Here is a 21885-nt window from a genome sequence, read left to right as displayed (position 1 = left end):
TAAGAGTTCAACAGGTATTTCATGGTCATTTGGGGGAAACTTGGCTGTAGTCATTTCATTTTGCTTTTCCCTTTGTCTCCCTTATCATTGCAGAACGACAGGCAGATTTTGTGCATTACAATGCTACTTGGCCTGAATGACAGCAAGAACCGTTTAGTGAAAGCTGCGACCTCACGGGCCCTTGGAGTCTACGTGCTTTTTCCTTGTCTCAGACAGGTCAGAGTGAACCTGTTCAGCTCTGTCTTGTCTCTGTGTAATCTACATCACCACTTTTTTGTGGATATAGAACTCCTGAGTTGGGCAGTAAAGGAAATTAACTTCTTTTATAATCTGGTTTCTTTACTTGCTACAAAAATATGGTAATGCCTATAGTACATTTATTTTAAATTACTTAGCATACTGCCTGGGACCCAGGTATCCAGTGAATGCTTAATGAATGGCTGAATGAAAATGAAATGAGACCATACCATGTGAGAATAATAATTTAGAAAGCTGATACAGGTTTTACTAAGGAAGAGGTGAAGTTCTCCCTCAGCCTTCTTTGTGACATTCATCTCACTGAGAAGTGTATAGTGAGTCGAAGATGTTTTGGAAATGTATTTTATTGTCAGAACAAAGCTTCCTGGAGGTGGAAATCAACCCAGTCACAGACCAGGTTGTAAGACATTCAGGAACACATCCACAGGCTGGTTGGGTGTTCATGGCATGGGTGTCTTGAGTATCCAAATTGTAATCTTATAAAAGATTAGTAAATGAATTGATTGTATTTTGATTTCCAAAGCAAAATTTGCAATGAAGGGTTATAGCTTTCTGTGAAAACACATTTTGAGTATTTCAGAGGCAGCAGTATGAACTCCAAGTAATGCGGTGTTTGGTTCATCTTACAGGATGTCATATTTGTTGCAGACACAGCAAATGCCATACTGATGTCACTTCAAGACAAGTCTCTGAATGTCCGTGCCAAAGCAGCCTGGTCCCTGGGCAACCTGACAGACACTCTAATTGTCAACATGTAGGTGACTCGGCTTGTTTTCCCTGGGTGACTTCTGAGGTGGAGGTCCCAAGAGAGCATCTTTCATCCCTGCTGTAAAAGAATTAATAATAATTCCCTCAGTTAGTCCGTCTTACTGCTTGTTTTGCTTTATATTCCTTTAAATGATAAGATTAATAAGCTGTTCTTAACATATATTGGGAATTATATGTATTAAATATACATAATATTCTATGTATGTCTTTATATGTATAAAATATACAGTAGTGTAAATTTTATGTATAATAGTTATATGTATAAAAATACTGTATGCTAATATACGTAACATATCCACATTGTAGAAAATACAAAAGTAGAAATCCAAAACCTTAGTAATGGTTGCCCTACTTTTAAAATATATTTTTAAATCATATATTCACAAGTTAAAAAAATTCAAGTAGTACAAAGGGATATTCAGTGTAAAACCTGTCTCCTACCTGAATACCTACATGCCCTTCCCCAGAAATACCTGTTGTTACTCATACACAGGTGTCTTGCTTTTTGTCCCTTAACCCTGTAAAAGTGGCATGAATAAGTAACATGTATAAGCATTCTCCATTATTGGCTTCTAATAAGTACTTATTAATTATTATATAGTCATTGCTCTGTAATGAGTTTTTAACCCACTTTACCTAAGCATTTTTTTAGACGTTAGGCTTGTAGGTTTCTGTCCACAATGAACATTTTTGTGCATGAAATTTCCCTTTTGAGATAATACTTTTGAATACATCCCTTGGTATATAATTGCTGAGTCAAGAAGTATATACCAAAACAGGCACAGTGGCATGTGCCTGTAATGCTAACTACTCAGGAGACTGAGGCAAGAGGATTCCAAGTTCAAGTCCAGCCTGAGCAATGTCTCAGAAACTTAAAAGGGCTGGGATGTAGTTCAGTGGTAGAGCACCCCTAGGTTCAATCCCTAGTAACACTGGAAAAAAAAAGAGAGAGAGAGAGAAAGAAGAAAGATGCATACATACTGTAAGTTCTTGCTGTGGTTTCAACAGATTTGTTAAGCTGTTTTCCTACAGTTTTTGTAGTTATACTAAGTGAATATATTTTTATATGTATATATTTAAGTGGGGTTTACCTTTTAACTTACTTTGCATGCTTTGGGTGGAATAGGGAAACACCAGACCCAAGTTTCCAGGAAGAGTTCTCTGGTCTCCTGCTCTTGAAAATGTTGCGGTCAGCAATAGAAGCCTCCAAGGACAAAGACAAGGTAGACTCAGAACAAAACCTAGTAATTCTTGTTTAAATATTTAGTATTTATAGTTGTACCATAGCTGATAGCTACAGTCCCAAGCAAATGTCCCCTCTTCAAAGGGGGTAGAAAGTATGCTCAGTATAAAACTTGACCCACTCTGCACTTATGCAGTTTTTTTATTGTCTCTAGGGTCATGAAAAAATCAGAGCTTACTGTAATACTACATGATATACTCATATTTTCCTAATATTATTCATTATTTCCCAAAAAATTTTAAGTGGAATTGACAAGTCAAAAAGATGAACCCCTGACTTAGAATATCTTTGATTACATAATATAAACTTAAAAAGCATAGACATGGGATTTAGGTCAGGTGACATGGATTTGAGTCCTGGCTTCCCCTTTAGTAGCCTGGTGACTCTGGTGTGTTCTGTAGCGTCTCTGAAGTTCAGTTTCCCCACCTAGAATATGAGAGTCATTGCATATACTTCACTAGACTCTGAGGTGCCTTATGTCAAAGCACCTAGCGCAGTACCTGACCCAGACCAAGTGCCTAATTTACTACAGTGGTTCTAAGAACCTGGTAATCACCTGGGAAGCCCTACCTCAAAGTAAGTCAATCAGAATTTCTGGGTCAGAGTAGGAGAAATTGGTATAAAAACAAAACCAAAACCTTGGATGATTGTAGTATGTTGCAAAAGTGAAGATGTCCTGGTCTAATGGAAAATACTGGGCTGGAGTGACGAAGCCCAGCAAACCACCCTGGTCCTGTTGTCTTGGGCCTCATGCTCCATCTCTGTAAAGCTGGGAAGACAGACCTCTCTGAGGTGCAATCTAACACTAGCAAACCAGGGCAGGAGCTGCACAGACCTCACCTTTCTGATAGCTCAGAAGTTTACCAGGTATGATCTTGCAGAGTTCCAAGGACTTGCACCCTTACAGGATGTACATTTCATTAGTCCTCTTGCTTTGAGAAATCTAGTGTCTCCTGGGGTTTTTAAAGCAGAAATCATACTTTTTGAAACATCTCTGGCAAAACAGATTTCGAAGACTTTTACATTTTATTCTAGGTAAAAAGCAATGCAGTCCGGGCCCTTGGAAATTTGCTTCATTTTCTGCAACCTTGTCATATAGAAAAACCCATATTTGCTGAAATCATTGAGGAGTCTATCCAGGCTCTGATTTCTACTGTTCTGATCGAGGCTGCCATGAAAGTTCGATGGAACGCCTGCTACGCAATGGGAAACGTGTTTAAAAATCCTGCCCTTCCTCTCGGTAAGAAAGTTTCCCTCTTCACTCTAGCGGACAACCTCTTTGTCACAATGTTTTTTGTCACAGTATTAGAAAATAATGGAAACACAAATTTAGGGAAATGGAAAAAGAATTTATTGTATATATATTCAGTAGGATATTTTGTTACCTACTGAATTATATTTACAAAGATTTTTTTTATAATCTGGGAAAATAGTTCTTATGTTACAAAAACTAAAGCAGAATATTAAATAATTTCTATAGTAAGATCTCAATAGGTGAAAAGGAAATTGACCTAATTATTCATACTGGTTGCCTCTGAGTGGATTGATGAGTGGATTTTTTTTCTGCTTTCATTTTCTGAGTTTTCTATAATAAGTATATATAGTTTCAACAAGAAAAGTATTTTTAAAAAATGGAATGGGAAAAAAAGGTACAAATATGAAATCCCATGAGCCCTTGGAACAGAAAAGGAGGCCACATCTAAGGAGGGTGTCTGTCAGTCATACCATCACGACATGACACGCAGCTGGAAATACCATTCAGGGCTAGCAGCTGCTTAGGTTTGTGGATCGTAGCCCCAGACACCACTCACTTTCACTTTGAATGCCAGCATTTGCCTTATACATTGGTCTCTCTGACAAAACTTGAACCTAAGAATGTGTTCCTGGAGAGGAGGAGATCCTCTGGGCCTGCAGAGCCTGTGTCAAGTAAGGAGACCAGAGGGAGCTGGCAGAGGTAGCCTCATGACAGTTTCCACTGAGGAGGCAGAGCTGTTAGCAACCACAAGAGGAAGTGAGCCAGGAACCTGACTACGGATGGTGGTGGGACAGTGAGATTCAAGGACCTCAAACGGTGGTCCAGTGCAAATGGCAGCAGCATCCACAATTCTAAGGTCCTACTTGCATGCCCTCAGAGGCAACAAAGAAGTAAGGAAGGGCTGGGAGACTTAAAGGAGCTACATTCTACTCTGGGCTGGTCTTGAAGAATAAGGAGACCCCAAAACAAAGTGGGTAACTGGGGAGGAGGAAAGCAGGATGATTTCTCTGGGCCTATGGGAATGGAAGAAAGACAGAAATCTGGGCATCTTATTCTTTTTCTTCACAATAAAACGTATAACTTGCTATGGCCAAAGCAATGTGTGTATGCTAATCTGGGTGAGGAAATATTTTTTTTGCTAGCATGAACAGGGCTGCTGCATACAGTTGTATGAATTGTGTATTACTCAGCTACACCCAGCTGAGAGGCCAGGTAGGGCTGCAGTTCATTCTGTGCACCTCCCAAATCTTGCCCCATTGGAGAGAATCCTCCTAGAGAAGAAATCTTTTTCTAAATCACCAAGGGTCCTGTATTGGGTAGCAAAAGACCTAAGCATGCTGCAGGCTTGTCTATGCAAAGAGAGGTTTGGGGTTTCAGTCACTTACCTAGGATCCCACCATTTAGTCACTCGGTACCCTGATGTTATGGGATTATTGTAAGAAAGAAATGGGCATATAAAATGACTATCTGGAGCACTAGTGTGCATGCCACCACCACTGTCCATCCCCCAACTTATTTCTATACCTTTACTGGTTTTAATGACTATATTCTTCCTAGGGACAGCTCCATGGACATCCCAGGCCTACGATGCCCTGACGTCCGTTGTAACATCATGCAAGAACTTCAAAGTGCGCATCAGATCTGCCACTGCCCTTTCCATCCCGAGCAAGAGAGAGCGGTATGGCTCTGTAGAGCAGTATGCTCAGATCTGGAACGCGTTGGTCACTGCCTTGCAGAAGAGTGAAGACACTACAGACTTTCTGGAATTCAAGTACTGTGCCAGCCTGCGGACCCAGATCTGCCAGGCACTGATTCACCTCTTGAACTTGGCCAGTGCCTCAGACCTGCCCTGCATCAAAGAAACCCTTGAACTCAATGGAGATATGGTCCGGTCCTATCTCCTACAGTTTTTAAAATCTGGAGCAGAGGGAGATGATTCTGGAACAGCCCACAGCCCGCAAGAAAGAGTCCACATGGTCAAAATGGCCCTGAAGCATATAAGCAATGTACAGGCACTGGCTGGGGACACAGCCAGAAGGACCATCATGGACTTTTTAGAAGATATTCTGACTGTTTATTTTGATACCTCTGGATCACAAGTGGCACTCCTAGGATTGTCAGATCGGTGACTACTCCACCATACTTTCCAGATGTCAAACATGGTCATAGGAAGATCCAAGCTTGAGCCTAGGTTATGTGGGATTTAATCTTAACAGACAGGAACAATTAGTTCATCCACTATTTATTTAGAATGGGTTAGCAGTTATCTGATGTCTTCTCAAAGGGCTCCACTGCTTTGGAGAGTGGCTCCGCTGCATTGGCCATGGTCAGTAACCCACCGGGGGTCAGACTGTAGTGTCAGATGAGCACACTGGGAGGTTGCGAAGTGTGTTTAGTCTCAGAAAAAGGAAGGAATTAGGTAGAATGTTGTGTATTATATCTCCGGGGATTTTTTTTTTTCTTTTAAAATAAACTAATGAAAATAGTATGGCCACAATCTCCTGTTTTGGTCAGGTCACATTTACAGAAAGCTGTGAGCAGAGCAGATGCTTAGTCAGTCTGCATTGGACAACTGCACCAGCTGCTAAAATCCAGAAGTAGTTCCTCTGAGTGAGTAGCTGTGTGCCAGGTCCTCAAGTGCCACCCAAGACTCCCTCCAGCCTCTTCACAATTCAGGAGCCAGAGTGAACTCCTGGCATGCAGGAGCCTCTGGCCTCAGCCACAACCTCAACTCCTATGCAGATTTTCTAATATATTTTGAGAAGAGTAGCCTCATACACTAAATTTATGGTTTTTTGCCACCTTTTAATTTGTGCCTTCAAAAAAGATTACTTGTGTAATTTCACTGGTTGAAAGAAAGGTTTTTAAACTATTTTGATAATGCCCAAGTAATGGTGAAAGTCATTTCTCACAGAATACTTATTTATATTTAGACTTTGCCTTTGTCTCCCGATTGCCAACAATTTATTAGAATTTATCTCAATAAGGAACTTAGGGGCATATAAGAGCCAATTAAAATATTCCACAATTACTTTTGACATAAGTAAGAATCAAGATGTAGAGAATGAGCTCTGGTGATCTAGTATTTAATTACCATGGAGCTTGAGATACATATTTTAGGGGTGTATACTTTTAATTTTTCATCTTTGTCTTCAGTTGCTCCTTTCTCCCCTCTAACGTGTTGAAAAACTGCTGTTGAGGCAGTGACTAGAGCACATAGCACTCAGATTTCCTTGAAGTCTTCATTCTTCACCGGTGGAGAACTAGTTTCCAAAGAATCGGGCCACAGGCACAGGGAGAACATACACAAAGAACATTCTTTAAACTTAATCTCCTTTGGAGATGATTCTGAATATAAATTGCTGGAGAGGACCCAGGAGATGGAATCAAACCTGCCCTGACCTACGGGAATCCTGACCCTTCTCAAATCTTGGAACTTCTTTGTCTTCAGTACATTTAATGGCAACTTCTTGACTTGCATTTTCATAAAAGTAAAAAGGTGGCTTATATAACTTAGTAGCCTGGGTGATTTTGTTTGTTTGTTTTTTGGTTTGGGGTTTTTTTTTGTTTGTTTTGTTTTTGAACTCTGGTGGGTTTCTTGATAAAATATTTGAGAAACATCTACTGGTTTCGTTTGATGATTCATTCTTATCTTTGGCTTATCTTGAACAAAATCTCCTTTATTTCTTTTTGAACCTGTAGTTTCTACAAAGGTTTCCAGGGCCATGGTGTGAATGTTAATGTTCACATAAAGGGGAAGAAAAGATTAAGCACCTCTAGAAATTCCAGGAGTTGGGTCTGGACATCTGTCTCAAAGGGATGCTGCTTTTCTTATTGAGGCCTCCTGGGCAATCAGCAGAAGGCAGACACTCCTCTCAGACACCCAGGACTGGTGCCTCAGTAACACTAACAGTTCTGAAGCCACCCAGAAAATAAAATTAGAACTCACTTTGATGCAGAAAACCCTGTGGATTCAGAATTCTAATTCAAACACCAAATTCTGGACCGGGGATGTGGGTCCGTGACACAGAGTTTGCCTAACATGCATGAGATCCTGGACTCAATCCCCAACACCATAAAGATTTTTTTTTTTTTTAATGTTAAAGTCTAAACTGTTTTGATATTTAAAGATTGGAGCTCCAATAGCTAGAGCCTTTCTTCATTGGATTGACAGCACTGAGACTTCTTTGTACCTTTCCTGTGAACAATATAAAACCTGCTGACTGCCACCCACTTCTAAAACTCCAGAAAGACATCCATGTAACCCCCTCTGTGATCTCAGTCAATGGTGAGGCAGGTGTGCTACAGAGATCAGAGGAGACGGAAATCTCCTCTTGAACATAGGGGAAAAGACTTCCTTGATTTCAATAGTCGCAGGTGAATACTGACCATGAGCAAGCCCTCACTTTGTTTCCAACAGAAGAGCATGGTGAGCTACTTTGGTTCATTCAGCCTTTACTTCATGAATACTGTGCAGTGATGAAGAGCCCGGGCTTAAACCCTGGCTCTCTAGATTTCTATCTGTGAAAATTCCTTAACTTCTTGTGCCTTAGTCTGTGAAATGGAGATAATGGCATCTTCTTTATATTGACGTTAAAACAATTAGACTAATTAATACATGGAAAGTTCTTAGAACAGCTTCTGGCACTCGATAAATGTCAAACATGAATTTCCTTGCATTTCCAGAGTCCTGGGCAGAGATACTGCCAACATTCCACCAGCCTTTGTGAGGACAAACAACAGCTGTACTTTAGGTGAGGATAGCTAGGATGCCTTGAGAATTTGAATCCATCAGTGGGAGAGGTGCCACCATAGGATCTCTAGTCTTCTAACAAGAACCTCAGTATTGTCCCCACAGGTCCCTCAAGGGGAAGCAAAGGGATAGGTCACACTGACCAGGGGTAAGAACCCTTTCTTGCTTCTGCCTTTCTACCCATCCCAAGAGCCAGTCTTCAGAAACTACAGGTCCAGCTTATATGAGCTCCAAAATTACATGCAGCTTTTAAAGGCTACTTAATACTTAATAACTATGTCCTCTGGCAAGTTACTTGGACACTTTAAAGTGGGGGTAACCCCACTGAGTACCTCAGAGTTGTTCAGGAGCAGGTCCCATAACAGGAAAGCACCAAGGTCTATGCCTCACCAAACTTTCAGTAAACTTGCCAATTTGTTTTCCCTCTCATATTTCCTGGACTGGACTGAAAAGTAGACCAAAACCTGGGATTTCATTACCAGAGGCAGACAGAAAGAGCTGCAAGCCTCCTGCTCTGGTTCTAGGAACAGGAAAGAGCATCCTGTAGGTTAGAGTGGAGGAACCCCTTAATGTGTTGCTTCTCGCTTTTCCACCTCAAACTTTAAATCCTGGTAAGTCCCACTGCATCAGTGGCTGTGCAGCCAGCAAGTGCCTAAAACTTGCACCAGAGGAACTGTGGTCCCAACAGCAGCAAGTGGATATTTCCCCTTTCTCCCTCTGTTCTTCACTGCTTGACCCAAGGTGGTCAGAGCAGGAAAATTGAAACTGTCTTTCTAGCCAGAGGACCAGTCTTTCTTAAACTCTCTCTCTCCTCTCCCTCTCTCTCTCTCTCTCTCTCTCTCTCTCTCTCTCTCTCTCACACACACACACACACACACAATGCAAACAGAACTTCTCAGTTTCTCACTATACAGACCACATCTGTTCACCACTGGTTACCCATAGCCAACAGTATGCCAGGGACAAGGACTAAGTGACTAAGAATATTTTTGAATGAATTAAAACCAATCATTAAAAATAGCCAACAGTATGCCAGGGACAAGGACTAAGTGACCAAGAATATTTTTGAATGAATTAAAACCAGTCATTAAAAATAGCCAACAGTATGCCAGGGACAAGGACTAAGTGACTAAGAATATTTTTGAATGAATTAAAACCAGTCATTAAAAATGAATCACTGGTACTCAAGAGATAGGCTCTAATTTATGCTTGACTGTTAATGGTCATAACTAGCATTTACTGGCTGCTCTTTATTTACCAAATACGGCAAAAATTTTCCTAGATGCTTTATCCTAATGCATTTAAAACTCTTAGACCATCCTATGACAGATAAGAATATGCTTTGTAGCTATTTTTTTGCTTAAAACTTTCAATTCTTTTTAGTTCTTTTTAATTCTATTAGCAAAATTTTCAAAGTCCAAGCAAGCAGCAATGTCTTGGATACCCCAGTGTAGGTAAATTACAGCAGGGTGGTAGAAAGGCCAGCAGAGGGAGACAGAGAACACAAAGTCGTTCAGACTCTGCTTTTACAAGCTGTTTATCTGTTTGGGGTTTTTTGTTTTTGTTTTTGTTTTCTTTTTTCTTTTCGGCGTGGTTTTGTAGTATTGGGAGTTGAACCCAGGGCCTCCCACTTGCTAGGCAAGTGCTCTACCACTAAGCTTATAAGTCCTTTAAAGCTGTTTATTAGGTTCTTCTCATTAGAAATATTAGTTCAAATCCAGCTGTATTTTTTTTTATTATTTTTTAGTTGTAGATGGACAGAATACCTTTATTTATTTGTATGTGGTGCTGAGGATTGAACCCAGAGCCTCACAGGTGCCAGGCAAGCTCTCTGCCACTTAGCTATAACCCCAGCCCTCCAGCTGTATCTTGAAATCATCCAGGTGAACTTTTTTTCTGGGGGCGGGGTGGGGTCCTGGGATTGAACCCAGGGGCACTTAACCACTGAGCCACATCCCCAACCCTTTTTTAGAGACAGGGTCTCACTGAGTTGCTTAGGACATCGCTAAGTTGCCAAGGCTGACTTTGAATTCACTATCCTTTCCTCAACCTCCCAAGCCACTGACTGTAATTATAGGCCACCACTCCTGGCCTAGGTGAACTTTAAGGCTCACTGATGGACAGGTACCCACAGATTCTGAGTTTAGTGGTCTGAGATATGGTCTTGCCATTGGAAGTTTTAAAAGCTGCCTAAGTGATTCTGATTGCAGCAAAGTCTGAGAACTGCCACTTTGGAACATGCTACAATGGTGGGCCTCAACCTGTAGTGTTGCAGAATCACCTGGGAACTTTAGAAACACAGACCCAGGTTGTGGTAGTCTTTATTCTCCTAAACCAGTGTCTGCTGAAATGGTGAAAGAGAAAACTTAAGATAGTTAAATACATAATCAGTATTAAGTCTGAGTCTCATGCGGAGTTTTAATATATCAGAGTAACTTTAGGTATCAATGTTTAAAGAAATGTATGTGTGTGTGGAGGGGTGCTCCTGCACGCTAGGCACGTGCTCTACCACTGAGCTACGCTCTCAGTCCCTGAAAAAAATATTATAGGAAAGAAGTCTTTATTGAGAGAATACAAACTCTCTCAATAAAGAGAATACAAACCATCAGTCTTATTTTTCCTCTGGAAATGGATATAAGACCAGCTTAGCCACCCCTGAGCCATCTTGTGTGCACAGTAGCAGTTTTCCACAGTGGGCCAGGATTTTCCTCTTCAGAGAAGGACAGGTGTCAGGGGTCAGGTGCCAGAAGAGTTACAACACTGTGTTTGGCTGATCCTTGGCACAGTTCTGGGAAAAACAGGACAGCTCAACCCAGTGGGTACCCAGTCTTCATAGGGTCTGCTCCCCAAATTTGTGTTCACTTTCATTTACTGAAATGTTTAGATTATTTTAATACTAAAGATATTAAAAATAATTTTCTAAAGAACATGTATTTTTCCAGTGTTATAAAAGTAATGTGACTTGAATGTGGAATATTTGAGAAAAAACACCGAAGTATGTGTATGTAAAAATTAGTTGCTAACCCTGAGAAAATCACTGTTATCACGTCACATTTTTTATTACAGACTTTTTGTGTGTACACTGAACTCGTGGACTTATGTACACCTCAAACGTGTGTGTGTGTGTGTGTGTGTGTGTGTGTGTGTGTGCGTGCATGCACACAATCTCTTATACCTCATGAAGAATTGAACTACAAAGCTGTGGTCATAAGCTATGTATTTTTTGTGATCTATTCTTTTACTTAATCATAGGTTGTGAGCATTGATGATTCTTCTAAAACATGACTTTAATAACCAGACAATAGCCCAATGTATTGAGATACAATAGTTTAACTAATTCTCTATTGTTGGACGTTGTTTTCCAATTTTTGGTTGATTTACATGTAACTCCTCTTTTTTGGTACCAGGGATTGAACTCAAGAGGCACTTAACCACTGAGCCATATCCCAGCCCTTTTGTTATTTTTCATTTCAGAACAAGGTCTCACTAAGTTGCTTAGGACCTTGGTAAGTTGCAGAGGCTGGCTTTGAACTTTCGATCCTCCCGCCTGAGCCTCCTGTGCTGCCATGTAACTTTTTAATAGAGATTTGCACCTTGGATGTGGAACATGAGGCCGTGTAACTTCATCACCTCCAAGCACTTGGCCAGCTGTCTCTGCACTGCTGATCTAATACCCAAGCCATCCTTTCTAATGGTTTGGGAATGTCTCCCTGCTCGCTCCTGCAGATGTCTGTGCGGCCTTCCCCTCAGTTCATTCCACCACTCTTCTAATCTCACGCAAGCCCCAGACTTCTTTAACATCCTAACAGAAAGCTCAGAGGTCAGATGACCGACTTAGACAAGATTGGTCTCACTTGGTTCCTGGACCAAATAGGGTGTGACCACCTTTTGCTTGAGAACATGGGTCGTAGCTAACTGTTGCTGAATTTTATGTCCTTATTTTTGTGGTACTGGGGATCAAACCCCAGGCCTTGTACATACTTGACAAGTGTACTACCGTAGGGCCACATTCCCAGCCCGGGTACTGAATGTTAAAGCATGCATTTTCTAATCAAGAAAAAAATGTGTCAGAGATTACAGAACCAGTCCTTCTTACTAACTCCAGTTGTCATCCTTAAGAACACCAATACTGCCACAGTACATCATGACTGCCTGTTACCTGGCGGTCTCCCTGCCAGACCTCAAGTTAGTTCCTTCTGTCCTAGTCACCTTTCTGTCTGCCACCTAGGCCCAGGCCAGGCACAGAAGGCTTTGAGCAAAGCCTGTTGAATGAATTGGGAAGGATTAACACCACCACCCCATCAGCACCCCTCTCCTAGTGGTACCACTAAGCTACATCCCCAGCCCTTTTATTTTGAGACAGGGTCTCACTAAGCTGCCCAGGCTGGTCTTGAACGTGCCATCCTCCTGCCTCAACTTCTGACTACAGGCATGTGCTACCACACCCAGCTCAAATGTGTCCTTCCACAGATGAGCAAACGGAGGCCTCAGAGCGAAAAGTGGTTTGTCCCTGATAACACTGCTCATCAAGGGTGGACCAGCATGAATTCAGGTCTTGGTGTTTCCTTTGTCCCCTGCACAGCTCTGCCACCCATGCTGTGCTGAGCCAAACACAAATTACAAAGAGTAGTTGTTTCCAGGTTTGTTGGGTTTTGCCATGTTTGACTTTGATCTTCCCAGACATGGTTTTCCTGATAATTCTGGACCTGAGAGGAAAACCTTCACCCAGCTGGGCTCTCCACTGGAGCAGAACATTCCAGCTGAAGGAGCCTCCAGAACCATCCAGTCCCTCCCACCTGCTAAACCTTAAAGGGAACCAAGGCCCTAGAGGGGAAATGAGTCACCCAGAGCCACATGGTGGCAGCAGAGCTGGACTCCCTTCACAGTGCTCCTCTGATTCTTGAGAAATAAGGCCATTAACGTGGGCTGAGCAACTGTGAGGAACGCAGGGGTTACCAGGACAGAGGCTCATGGAGGCCTCCAGCACCAGCAGCTGGGCCCTGCAGCCTCCAACACGCCCCAGAGACAGTGAAACCAGTGCAGAGGATGGGGGAAGAGGAAAGTCCGTGGGTAGTGGGCAGGCGGGCCTCACCCAACTACAGGGACAGCCTGCGCTCTACCCACGTTCTTTACAGCTTTGTCAAGAGAAGGGCGACTGCCTTCCTGAGCCTGGAAATTCATGGTAAAAGAAGGGACAAGGACACTTCATCCTAGTCTGGTCCTTTGAAGGTGGCTTTATATGCTGTATCTCTGGATTGGGGCACTTTGTCTTTAGCCTCAGGAATGACCGCCTCGCCCTGACCCCACACTGCCAACGCCTCCTGGCACCCCGCGGAGGCTGAAGAAATGCAGTTAGGGGGTCGCCCTGGGATGGGAGTGTGCTGGAACTTGTGGTCCAGGCGAGGCGAGGAGATTGGGGCCTGCTACATCCTCCAGGATTATTCTGGGGGCTCAGAAGAGTGTGGGTGAACAGCTGGTAAGCGGCCTGGCGGGTCCCTGCTCCCAGGTGGCCCAGAGGGCAGTCCATCACTCCTTCAGTGCTCACTGCTCATTCCTCACCCTCCCCTCCCCCACACACCACCAAGGAACAAAAGTACCACCTACTAAGTGTCAGGCAGCGACAGATCTCAGGTAGAAAGATGAATAACACTTGGGCCCTGGCCTTGAGGTGCTCCCAGTGAGCAGGCTGTCCCCAGAGTGGGAGAGAGGCTGGCTTAGGGCTGAGGAGAACAAGGGTTCTGTCAGCCCACCAAGAGAGAGCAGTCAGGGGAGACTTCCTAGAGGAGGATGACAAGACGGGGAAAGACACTTCAGGTTGGGAGGGGCGGCCTTCCCAAGGCATAGAGACAAGGACCAGCTGGCACACTCGGGAAAGTACATGTGGCTCAGCAAGGCAGGTGGACGGGGGGCACCTGTGTGAGCATCTGGGAGCTCAGGATGTGTAGTGAGGGGTTTCTAGAAGAGTGTGCTGCCACAGTCAGATGTGAGTGACAGGTGAAGCGTGGCCAGAAGGAAGGAAGGCCGTGTGGGGTTTGTGCCCTTAGCTGCACACCGTAGTCACCTGGGGAGCTTCAGGAAGCACTGGTGCCTGGCCCTACCAATAGAGCCGCTGTAATCAGGTGGGGTGTGGCTTTGCACGAGGACATTGATACTCCCTCCCCTGGGAGCTGAGGGGGACCCACTGGAGAGACCCCCATTTGGAGGCACTGCAACCTTCCAGGGGAGAACTGCAGAGGAGTCTCTCAGGAGATGGAAGCAGGCACAGATTCAAGGCGGGAAATGCCAGGCCATGCGAAGAGAGGCGAAAACAGCGGGCATGTGACTCCTCCTCCTCAGAAGGCTGCACACAGTTACCACGTGACCAGCAACTCTACTCCAAGAACAGCCCAGAGAAATGAGAACATAGGCTCACCCAAAAATACCTGCACAAATGCTCACAGTAGCCTTGTGCATAATAGTCCCAAACTAGAAACAACCCAGATGCCCACTGACTAATGATGAGTGGATAAACGAAATGCTGTTTACCTATCCAATGGCTGTAGAAATAATGAGAGATTAATATAGTCCCCAACATGGGTGAGACTTGAAAAGTTATGCCGAGTCAAAGAAGCCAGCCACAAATGAGTTGTGTGGATTAGCGGTGGGGTGTCTAAGAAGTGCAGGGCTTCTTTGGGGGGCAATGAAAACATTCTGAAATTGATTGCAGTGCTAGGTCCTTCACTGAGAATAAATCAAAAGCCATTGAATTATACACTTTCAATGGGTGAGCTGCATGGTATGTGAATTACATTTTCTTTTTTTTTACTAAAGCTGTTAAAAATATTAAAAGGGAAGATTTAAGCTTAACCTCAGGTTAGATTTTGTACTTGGGTGTCAGACAAGTGGTAGCTTCATTAATCAGCTAGAAAATGTTGGTAAGAGGAACAATTAGCAAACAGGATGATACTGATTTCTTCACTCATTCAGTATATAGTGACTGAGCACCAGGCAGTGGGAAGTATCGGTGAACAAGACCAAAAAAGAAAAGAAAAGAGAAAAAGCTTTTCTTGTGGATCTCATACTCTTGTAGGAAGAGAAATTAATAAAAATAATACAATGAATGATTAGAGTGTAAGGTGATCGTCAGGGCAATGGAGATACACAGAGCGAGCGTGGGAGAGAGAGTGCTGGGTGAGGCCTGTGACTTTCCATGAGGCCTCAGGGAAGGCCTCCCGGGGAAAGAGACCTTTGAGCAGAAAGTTGAAAGAACGAGAGGTGAATTCAGCAACGTCCAAGGAAGAACATTCTGGGCACATGGCACGTAGGGTCCAAGAGGTGTGTTGGAGGAACAGCAGGAGGCATAGCAGATCAGTGAGGTGACGGAGAAGGGCCAGAGGGCACAGGGACAGAAAAGGCGGAGGCACAGCAGGTGGGGAGCACGCCTCATCCTCCACCGTGAAGACCTCGGATCATCTCACGAGGGCCACGGGAGGCGTGGGAGGAGGGCTATGAGCAGAGTGGGCCTTGACTCACCTCGCAGGGTGCCTCTGGGTCGGGGCTTCTCAGGGATGGCATTACTGACACATGGGATGGGATCATTCCTATGCATTGGGGGACACTGAGCAGCATCTGAGACCTCTGCCTTTGAGATGCCAGTAAGAACCCCTCACTCTAGCCATGACAACCAAAAATATCTCCAGACACTGCCCAGTGTCCCCCAGCGGGGACCAAAACATCCATGATTGAGAACCACTGGGAGAAGTTGAGGCTCCACGGAGCTCCGGTGGAGACAGCCTGGATTCAGGGTGCCCATGAGGCCTGCAGAGCAAGATGTCGCTTGAGCTGCGCAAGCGCACTCAGAGGCTGAAGAAACAAATATCCCAGGAAAAAGGGAGCCACATCTGGAGCGGCTGCTCTGTGTTATTACCTGAACAAGATTGCACTAAAGACACAGGAGCAAAATGAGCTTCTGACCCACCTCACAAGCAGACACCTCTGGTTCAAGGTAATTGTACAGGAGGAGGAGACCAAAGAATGCAGCTGGTCCAGGAGGAAACCCCACCCAGCATGGAGAGATTTCTACCCCTGCCCTTTAGGTACTGGAGATGGAACCCAGGCTCTCTACCACTGAGCTGCATCCCCAGCTCTTTCGTTTTTTCTTTTAAGACAGGGTCTCACTAAGTTGCTGAGCCTAGCCTGGAACTTGCGATCCTCCTGCCTCTGAGTTGCTGGGATTACAAAGATATTTCCTGATTATCTTTTATATGTGAGGCAGTTTCACTCACATGATCTTATTTAATATTTGAAAAATAAAACTGTGAGTTAATGTTATCAGATTTATTTATTTTCAGATTAGGAAACTGGGGCTCAAAAAGTCAGTAATATATTTTAAGGTCACCCTATGAGTGACAGAGCTGGCATTTGAATGCAGGCTGCTGGCTTCTAGAAGTTTCTAGGAGGTGAGGCTTGGGCTTGGCATTAAAGACTTCAACAGGCAGTGCAGAGATGGAGTGGGACAAGGACACATGCCAGGAAAGTGGCTGCTTGGGCAGGCTTGGCTGGGGAATAGGTCCAGGGACTTGGGGCAGGGCTATTTCTTGGAACCTAGAGCTTGCTAGAGTGTTCCAGAAGCCATCTGTCCTATGTTGCCACATCTGCGTAGAATCTACACTATTAACATTTTTATAGGACAACTCGGTTTTTTAAAATTTGAATATGTGTATTTTAAGAGAATTGTTAAACTACTTAAAATGGAAAAATAATACTGCTTACCATGGAAGTAACAACCAAAAGAAGTACAATAAAACAAAACAATATATAAGATTTTCGACTCATAAGCCTTTTGAGCTTGAGCCCTGTTTTCTCTGTTTAACACAGAGTGAGGTTCAAGGGAAAGTGCTATCGGAGAGGAAGGGACTGATTACCAAGAGTTTAAGTTATTCAAATGTCCTGGCCTTGCCACAGACACCTTAAGGATTCAGAAAGACTGAATGCAGTTCCTTGCTAGAGATTTTGGTTTGTTCTTTATGATTTGCCCACCTGTCACCCTAACTACCCAGCGCACACACACTGAGGAAGGAGCTCTGGAGCCCCTGAGGGTCTCCTGTCTGTGGTCACTTGCCCCTCTGGTCTGAAACTTAAGGACAGGTGTTTCTACCACTAGCATCTTTTCAGTCCTCTTACAATTCCAAAGGTCTGTCCTTGTTCAAGACCTTGGTGTTTGCATGCAATACATTTAATGTCTTCATCATTCATTTGCAAAGCACGTTTCGGGGTCTGTAAAATCATAAACTCGCTGGTGCTGTGCCAGTTCTGAGTCTGAAACAGGCCAGGCAAGTAAAAGAGGGCAGGAAGATGCCACCAGTGCAGGAAATGGTGGTAGTCAGATAAAAGCTCAGTGAACTAAAGTCCCCCATTAGACAAGGAAATCGAGTGAGGGAGTGAAGAACTGTTACGGAGTTGTGTTAGAACCACATCTAACCCCCAGTCCAGTGCTGTCTTTCTGCTACAGCCCGCCTGAAGCTTACTCAGAACCAAAGTTGACTGTTCTTAGTGGGAGAGTTTTAGCTCCTTGGAAATGAATTCCTTTCTAGCTGCAGGGAATTTAATATCAGAGACCATGAAGAAGAGGCAGATCTTGTGAGCTGTCCTTTGGGTCCTTGACCTCACTTTGCTCTTTCTTAAATGACACCCAGCAGTAGATGTCCCAGGAAGACTACTGGACCTGTGAACTCCTGCAGAAGGAGGGACCTGGTATCATTCATTCAACCAAATTTACAGAGTCTCTCCATCTCCAGTGCAGGTCTCATTTTGCAGAACAGACTGAGCCCCAGGGAGGAAGTGTGACTTGCTTCAAATCACCCAGCCAGTAAGTATCTGCATTACCACTAGAATGTGCTGGGTCCAAGGCTAGTGACTGTCTGGCCGGTGGGATTCTACATCATGTAGGGCCAGAAGAATGAGAAACTATACTCCTAACTAATTAGAATGAATTAAAAAAAAAAAAAAAAAAAACTTTTAAAATAAAGTTCACTTTTAAATTCCATGATCATTTATATTAATCATTTCCACACTCAACTCTCGGTCCTCCTTCACTTCATCACACTGCTTTGTCAAAGCGACCACCCTGGTTATAGCTGAGGCTCCAATTGGTACCAGACCTAGTGCGGTTAAACAAGATGTGTGATCGAAGCACAATCCTTTGGCTGCTCTCAATTTACAAGTAACCTCGAACTTCAAGCGGCCCCTTCAGGATGCCAGGTAACCCTACCACACATCCCTAGTCAATCCTTATCAGCATATCCTACTCAATATTTGTTGAATGAATGAACAAATGATTTTAATTTAGGATTCCATTCATGCTATAGTTCTGCTTATTCAACTTTTAACAGGTCACAGGATGATTTTTGAAAGCAGCTTTTGATGTCCCTTCTTGTCGTCTGTTTGGAAGCTGTCTTCAGGTCTGCCTGGGCAGCTTCAACCTGCAGGTGGAAGCAGCTCTTTCTTGACTTATTATTTTAGCCAGTGCGGGACCCAAGAGTCACACAGGACTCTCCTTCCCTGGGAAGGAGCCTTTTGGAACAAGTCTAGGGGTCGGTCCAAAGCTCAGCAGCTGCGACTCAACCTGTAAAGCCTTTTCAGAGCATCGCTTGCATAAGTAAATAGTTGGTCTCTTATTTTGAGAAAGGATGTGTTTGTTCTCAAAGCTGCCCTGTGTCCTGGGCATTCACAGAGATGCTGGAAAACACTCTGCTCCTCCCGGAAATGAGGATTTTGAAATAGCAGGAGCTGTTTGGATTCTTCCGCCACTTAAAAAAAAAAAAAAAAAAAAAAAAAGGAGCCCACTTTTTTTTTTGCCACACCTCTTCTCCCTGACTTCTGCCCCTTCACTACCTCCCCACTTCCTAAGAATCCAGCCTTCTTTCCACTCACTGTAGGACCCATGCAGATGCTATGCCTTGCTTGTTTTTCACTGATGTCAGCAGCGGTAATGATTAAGTGGGAACACTCCACCCCATTCAGACGGCTGGCTGTCCCCTACCGCTCCCCATCATGGACCTCAGTGCGCTGTGCCAACTTTTCTCCCAGAACTTGTCACTCAAGTGCAAACGAGGTGAAATTAGAAAGTAAACCCCATTGACCTGAATCAGGCCACCACCACCCTTCCAGCGCTGGAATGTCGGCCGGCCTCTTTCCCACTCGGAAGTGGCAGTCCTTGGGAAAACTCGGAGCAGACATCTCACTACCAAGTGGCGCTAAACAAAGACTAAAGGCGCAAGCAGAGCAGAAGTGTATGCATACCTAAACATGTATCAAGATATGCGCTTCAGAGCTGTACTCTAGACATGTATGTTTGTAAATTTAATCCATTAGAATCTCTCTTTTATTTTGGCAGTGTTGAGGATCGAACCTAGGGCCTCTTGCATGCTTAGCAAGCGCTCTACCACTGAATCACACCCCAAGACTTTAGAATTTTTAAAAATAAAGCAGAATTCTAGGTCATGTCCTAATTAGCATAGGATTTAGGGGTGGGGTGGGGTCAAGCAAGAATGTTATTACCCATTTTAAGATCCCTATGGTCTGGCTTGCCTTTGACAAGAGACTATCAAAGAAAAATTGCCAATTGTTGTTTCAAAAAAAGAACAATAAGAGGTAAGATACCCCACCCATGTCTTACCCTCACATTCTCAATCCCTACCAGAGATTTAAAAAAGAAAAGCCCAGGAAATTCCAAGCATGCATGCCTCCCCAGATAAGACAGAAATTGAAAAAACCAAACTTCTAAAAGTAAGCATTTTGATCTTCATGCAAACATGGAGTTAATCTCGGGACAGCTAAGCACAATTACACAGATGAATTCATTGTGCGAGATGGTCATTGAGCGTAGAGAATGTTAGTGCCGGTTCAGAGTCCAAGCTCTGTAGGGGTCATACCTGAATCTGCTGAGTTGAGCACATGGAAACCTCCATGTGCATTCAGCCTTGACCATTCTTTTTAACTTATTTCAGAGCTGTTCACTGAGGTGGCTTCAGAAAATGCAAATTGAGTGTCCGTGGTGGTGTTTGAAGACCTGCTGGGTTTTGGTGTGTGTAAACTGAAAATAAAAATAAAAATCTTTGGGCCTCTGTTTATATGTGTTAAAGTTGTTCTTCAGCCATGGCATGCTTTTTAAAATTCTTTACCCTTCCAAGCTTTTATTCGTCTATGAGGCAGCACAGCATTGGATCGGGTGAGGTGGCAGCCAGGTGCTGACTCCGGCTCTATCTCAAACTCCCCTGGAATCCTGGGAACCTCCTCCCTTGACTCTGGGCCACCATGTTGTACATTGAGGAGATTGGAAACTAATGGTCCAGCTCCCCAATTCAAAGACTCTTCCTCATAGAGTTTGGAAACACCTCCTCACTTTCAGGATTCCTTTTTAAGCAAATGGGAACTATTTCTACAGTGTAAAGTGTTTATGACTCTACAGCCTGAATGACCTACCAAACCCACAGGCTCAAGGCACTGGTTAGAAAGATCTTAAGTCACTGGGCGTAGTGGTGCATGCCTGTAATCTCGAATATTCTGGAGGCAGAGGAAGGAGGATCACAAGTTCAAGGCTAGCCTGGGTAACTTAGTGAGACCCAGTTTCAAAATATAAAGAAAAGAAGGGCTGGTGGTGTGGTTCAGTGGTAGAGTATTTATTTGCCTGGCATGTGTGAGGCCCTGGGTTCAATTCCCAGTACAAAAAACCAAAAAACAAAAAAAGAAAGAAAGAAAGAACTCAAGTCATTGCTTTAACATCTCTCCCTATTCCAGTCAAAAGAAGATTCTAACCTCCTCAAGTATCATGGGCCAGGGGAAAGTGTGCTTCTCTCACAAAATATTTGCACTGAAAGAGTCCTTAATAGACATATGGACCCAGAGAGGTTAAGCAACTTGTCTACGACCATACCAGCAGCAGAGAGGGAATCAAGACCCAGCTACAGGTCTCCCATTCCAGTCTGGTTGGTGCTCCTGCCTGAGCCCTTCAGAGTTAGACAAGTTCACCTTCTGAATTTGTCTTTCCATTTTCACAGATAGCCTTAACAGGAGTAGAAATGTTGAATGTTGCATTTTGGAGTTAGATCTTGTTGGAATTCATCAGTGAAATACATATGGATGAAAATTCACAACTGCCTCATCTATAGAACAGTTTTCTAGAAGAAATGATAAAAGTCTTCATGTGAAGCTGCTCCTGCCTGGACACCCAGGTGCTCTCCCTCTGAGACCCAGCCCCAACCCCTGTGCTGACCCTGAAGCATGAATCAGAACAGGTCCTGGCTCCCTGAGGGAGCTCTAATCTAAGGAAAACAAGATTGTCTTGAAAACAGACTTGGGTGTGGCCCCAGAACATCCCCTCCTCTTGTGCTTTGAGAAGCAGACTCCCATTTCCAGCATTCTCAAATGTTTGAACAGCCAACACATTAGTCTCCAAAAGTCAGAGCTTACATTGAAGGCCCACCCTTCCATTCAAATGCAAGCTCAGGGATAGGCTGCGAGGGAGGAAAACTGAAGCAGAGTCTAACAGAAGTCAGCATGGCCGGGTGGAAATGACACAGAACCGAAGAAGCCAAGTTTTGTTGCTTTGGAGCTGTGTGACCTTGGACA

At 43.8% G+C, this 21885-nt stretch overlaps 1 protein-coding gene across 1 annotated transcript in view; it reads left to right on the top strand.

Annotated features, from left to right (window-relative positions):
* Nucleotides 1–5849, top strand: part of HEATR6 (HEAT repeat containing 6) — a gene marked incomplete at its 5' end in the record, with an annotated part of 30586 nt that extends 24737 nt beyond the window's left edge. The window contains 5 exons of the mRNA XM_079132098.1: nucleotides 94–216; nucleotides 888–1012; nucleotides 2153–2249; nucleotides 3305–3509; nucleotides 5082–5849. Of these exons, the coding sequence (XP_078988224.1) occupies nucleotides 94–216; nucleotides 888–1012; nucleotides 2153–2249; nucleotides 3305–3509; nucleotides 5082–5653 (1122 nt within the window). The 3' untranslated portion in view covers nucleotides 5654–5849. The remainder of the gene's footprint in view (nucleotides 1–93; nucleotides 217–887; nucleotides 1013–2152; nucleotides 2250–3304; nucleotides 3510–5081) is intronic.
* Between the last annotated feature and the right edge of the window lie 16036 nt (nucleotides 5850–21885).

Source organism: Sciurus vulgaris (assembly GCF_902686455.1).
Source record: "Sciurus vulgaris genome assembly, chromosome: 3".
In the NCBI taxonomy this organism is placed as follows: domain Eukaryota; kingdom Metazoa; phylum Chordata; class Mammalia; order Rodentia; family Sciuridae; genus Sciurus; species Sciurus vulgaris.
This window is presented reverse-complemented; position numbering and strand designations above follow the sequence as displayed.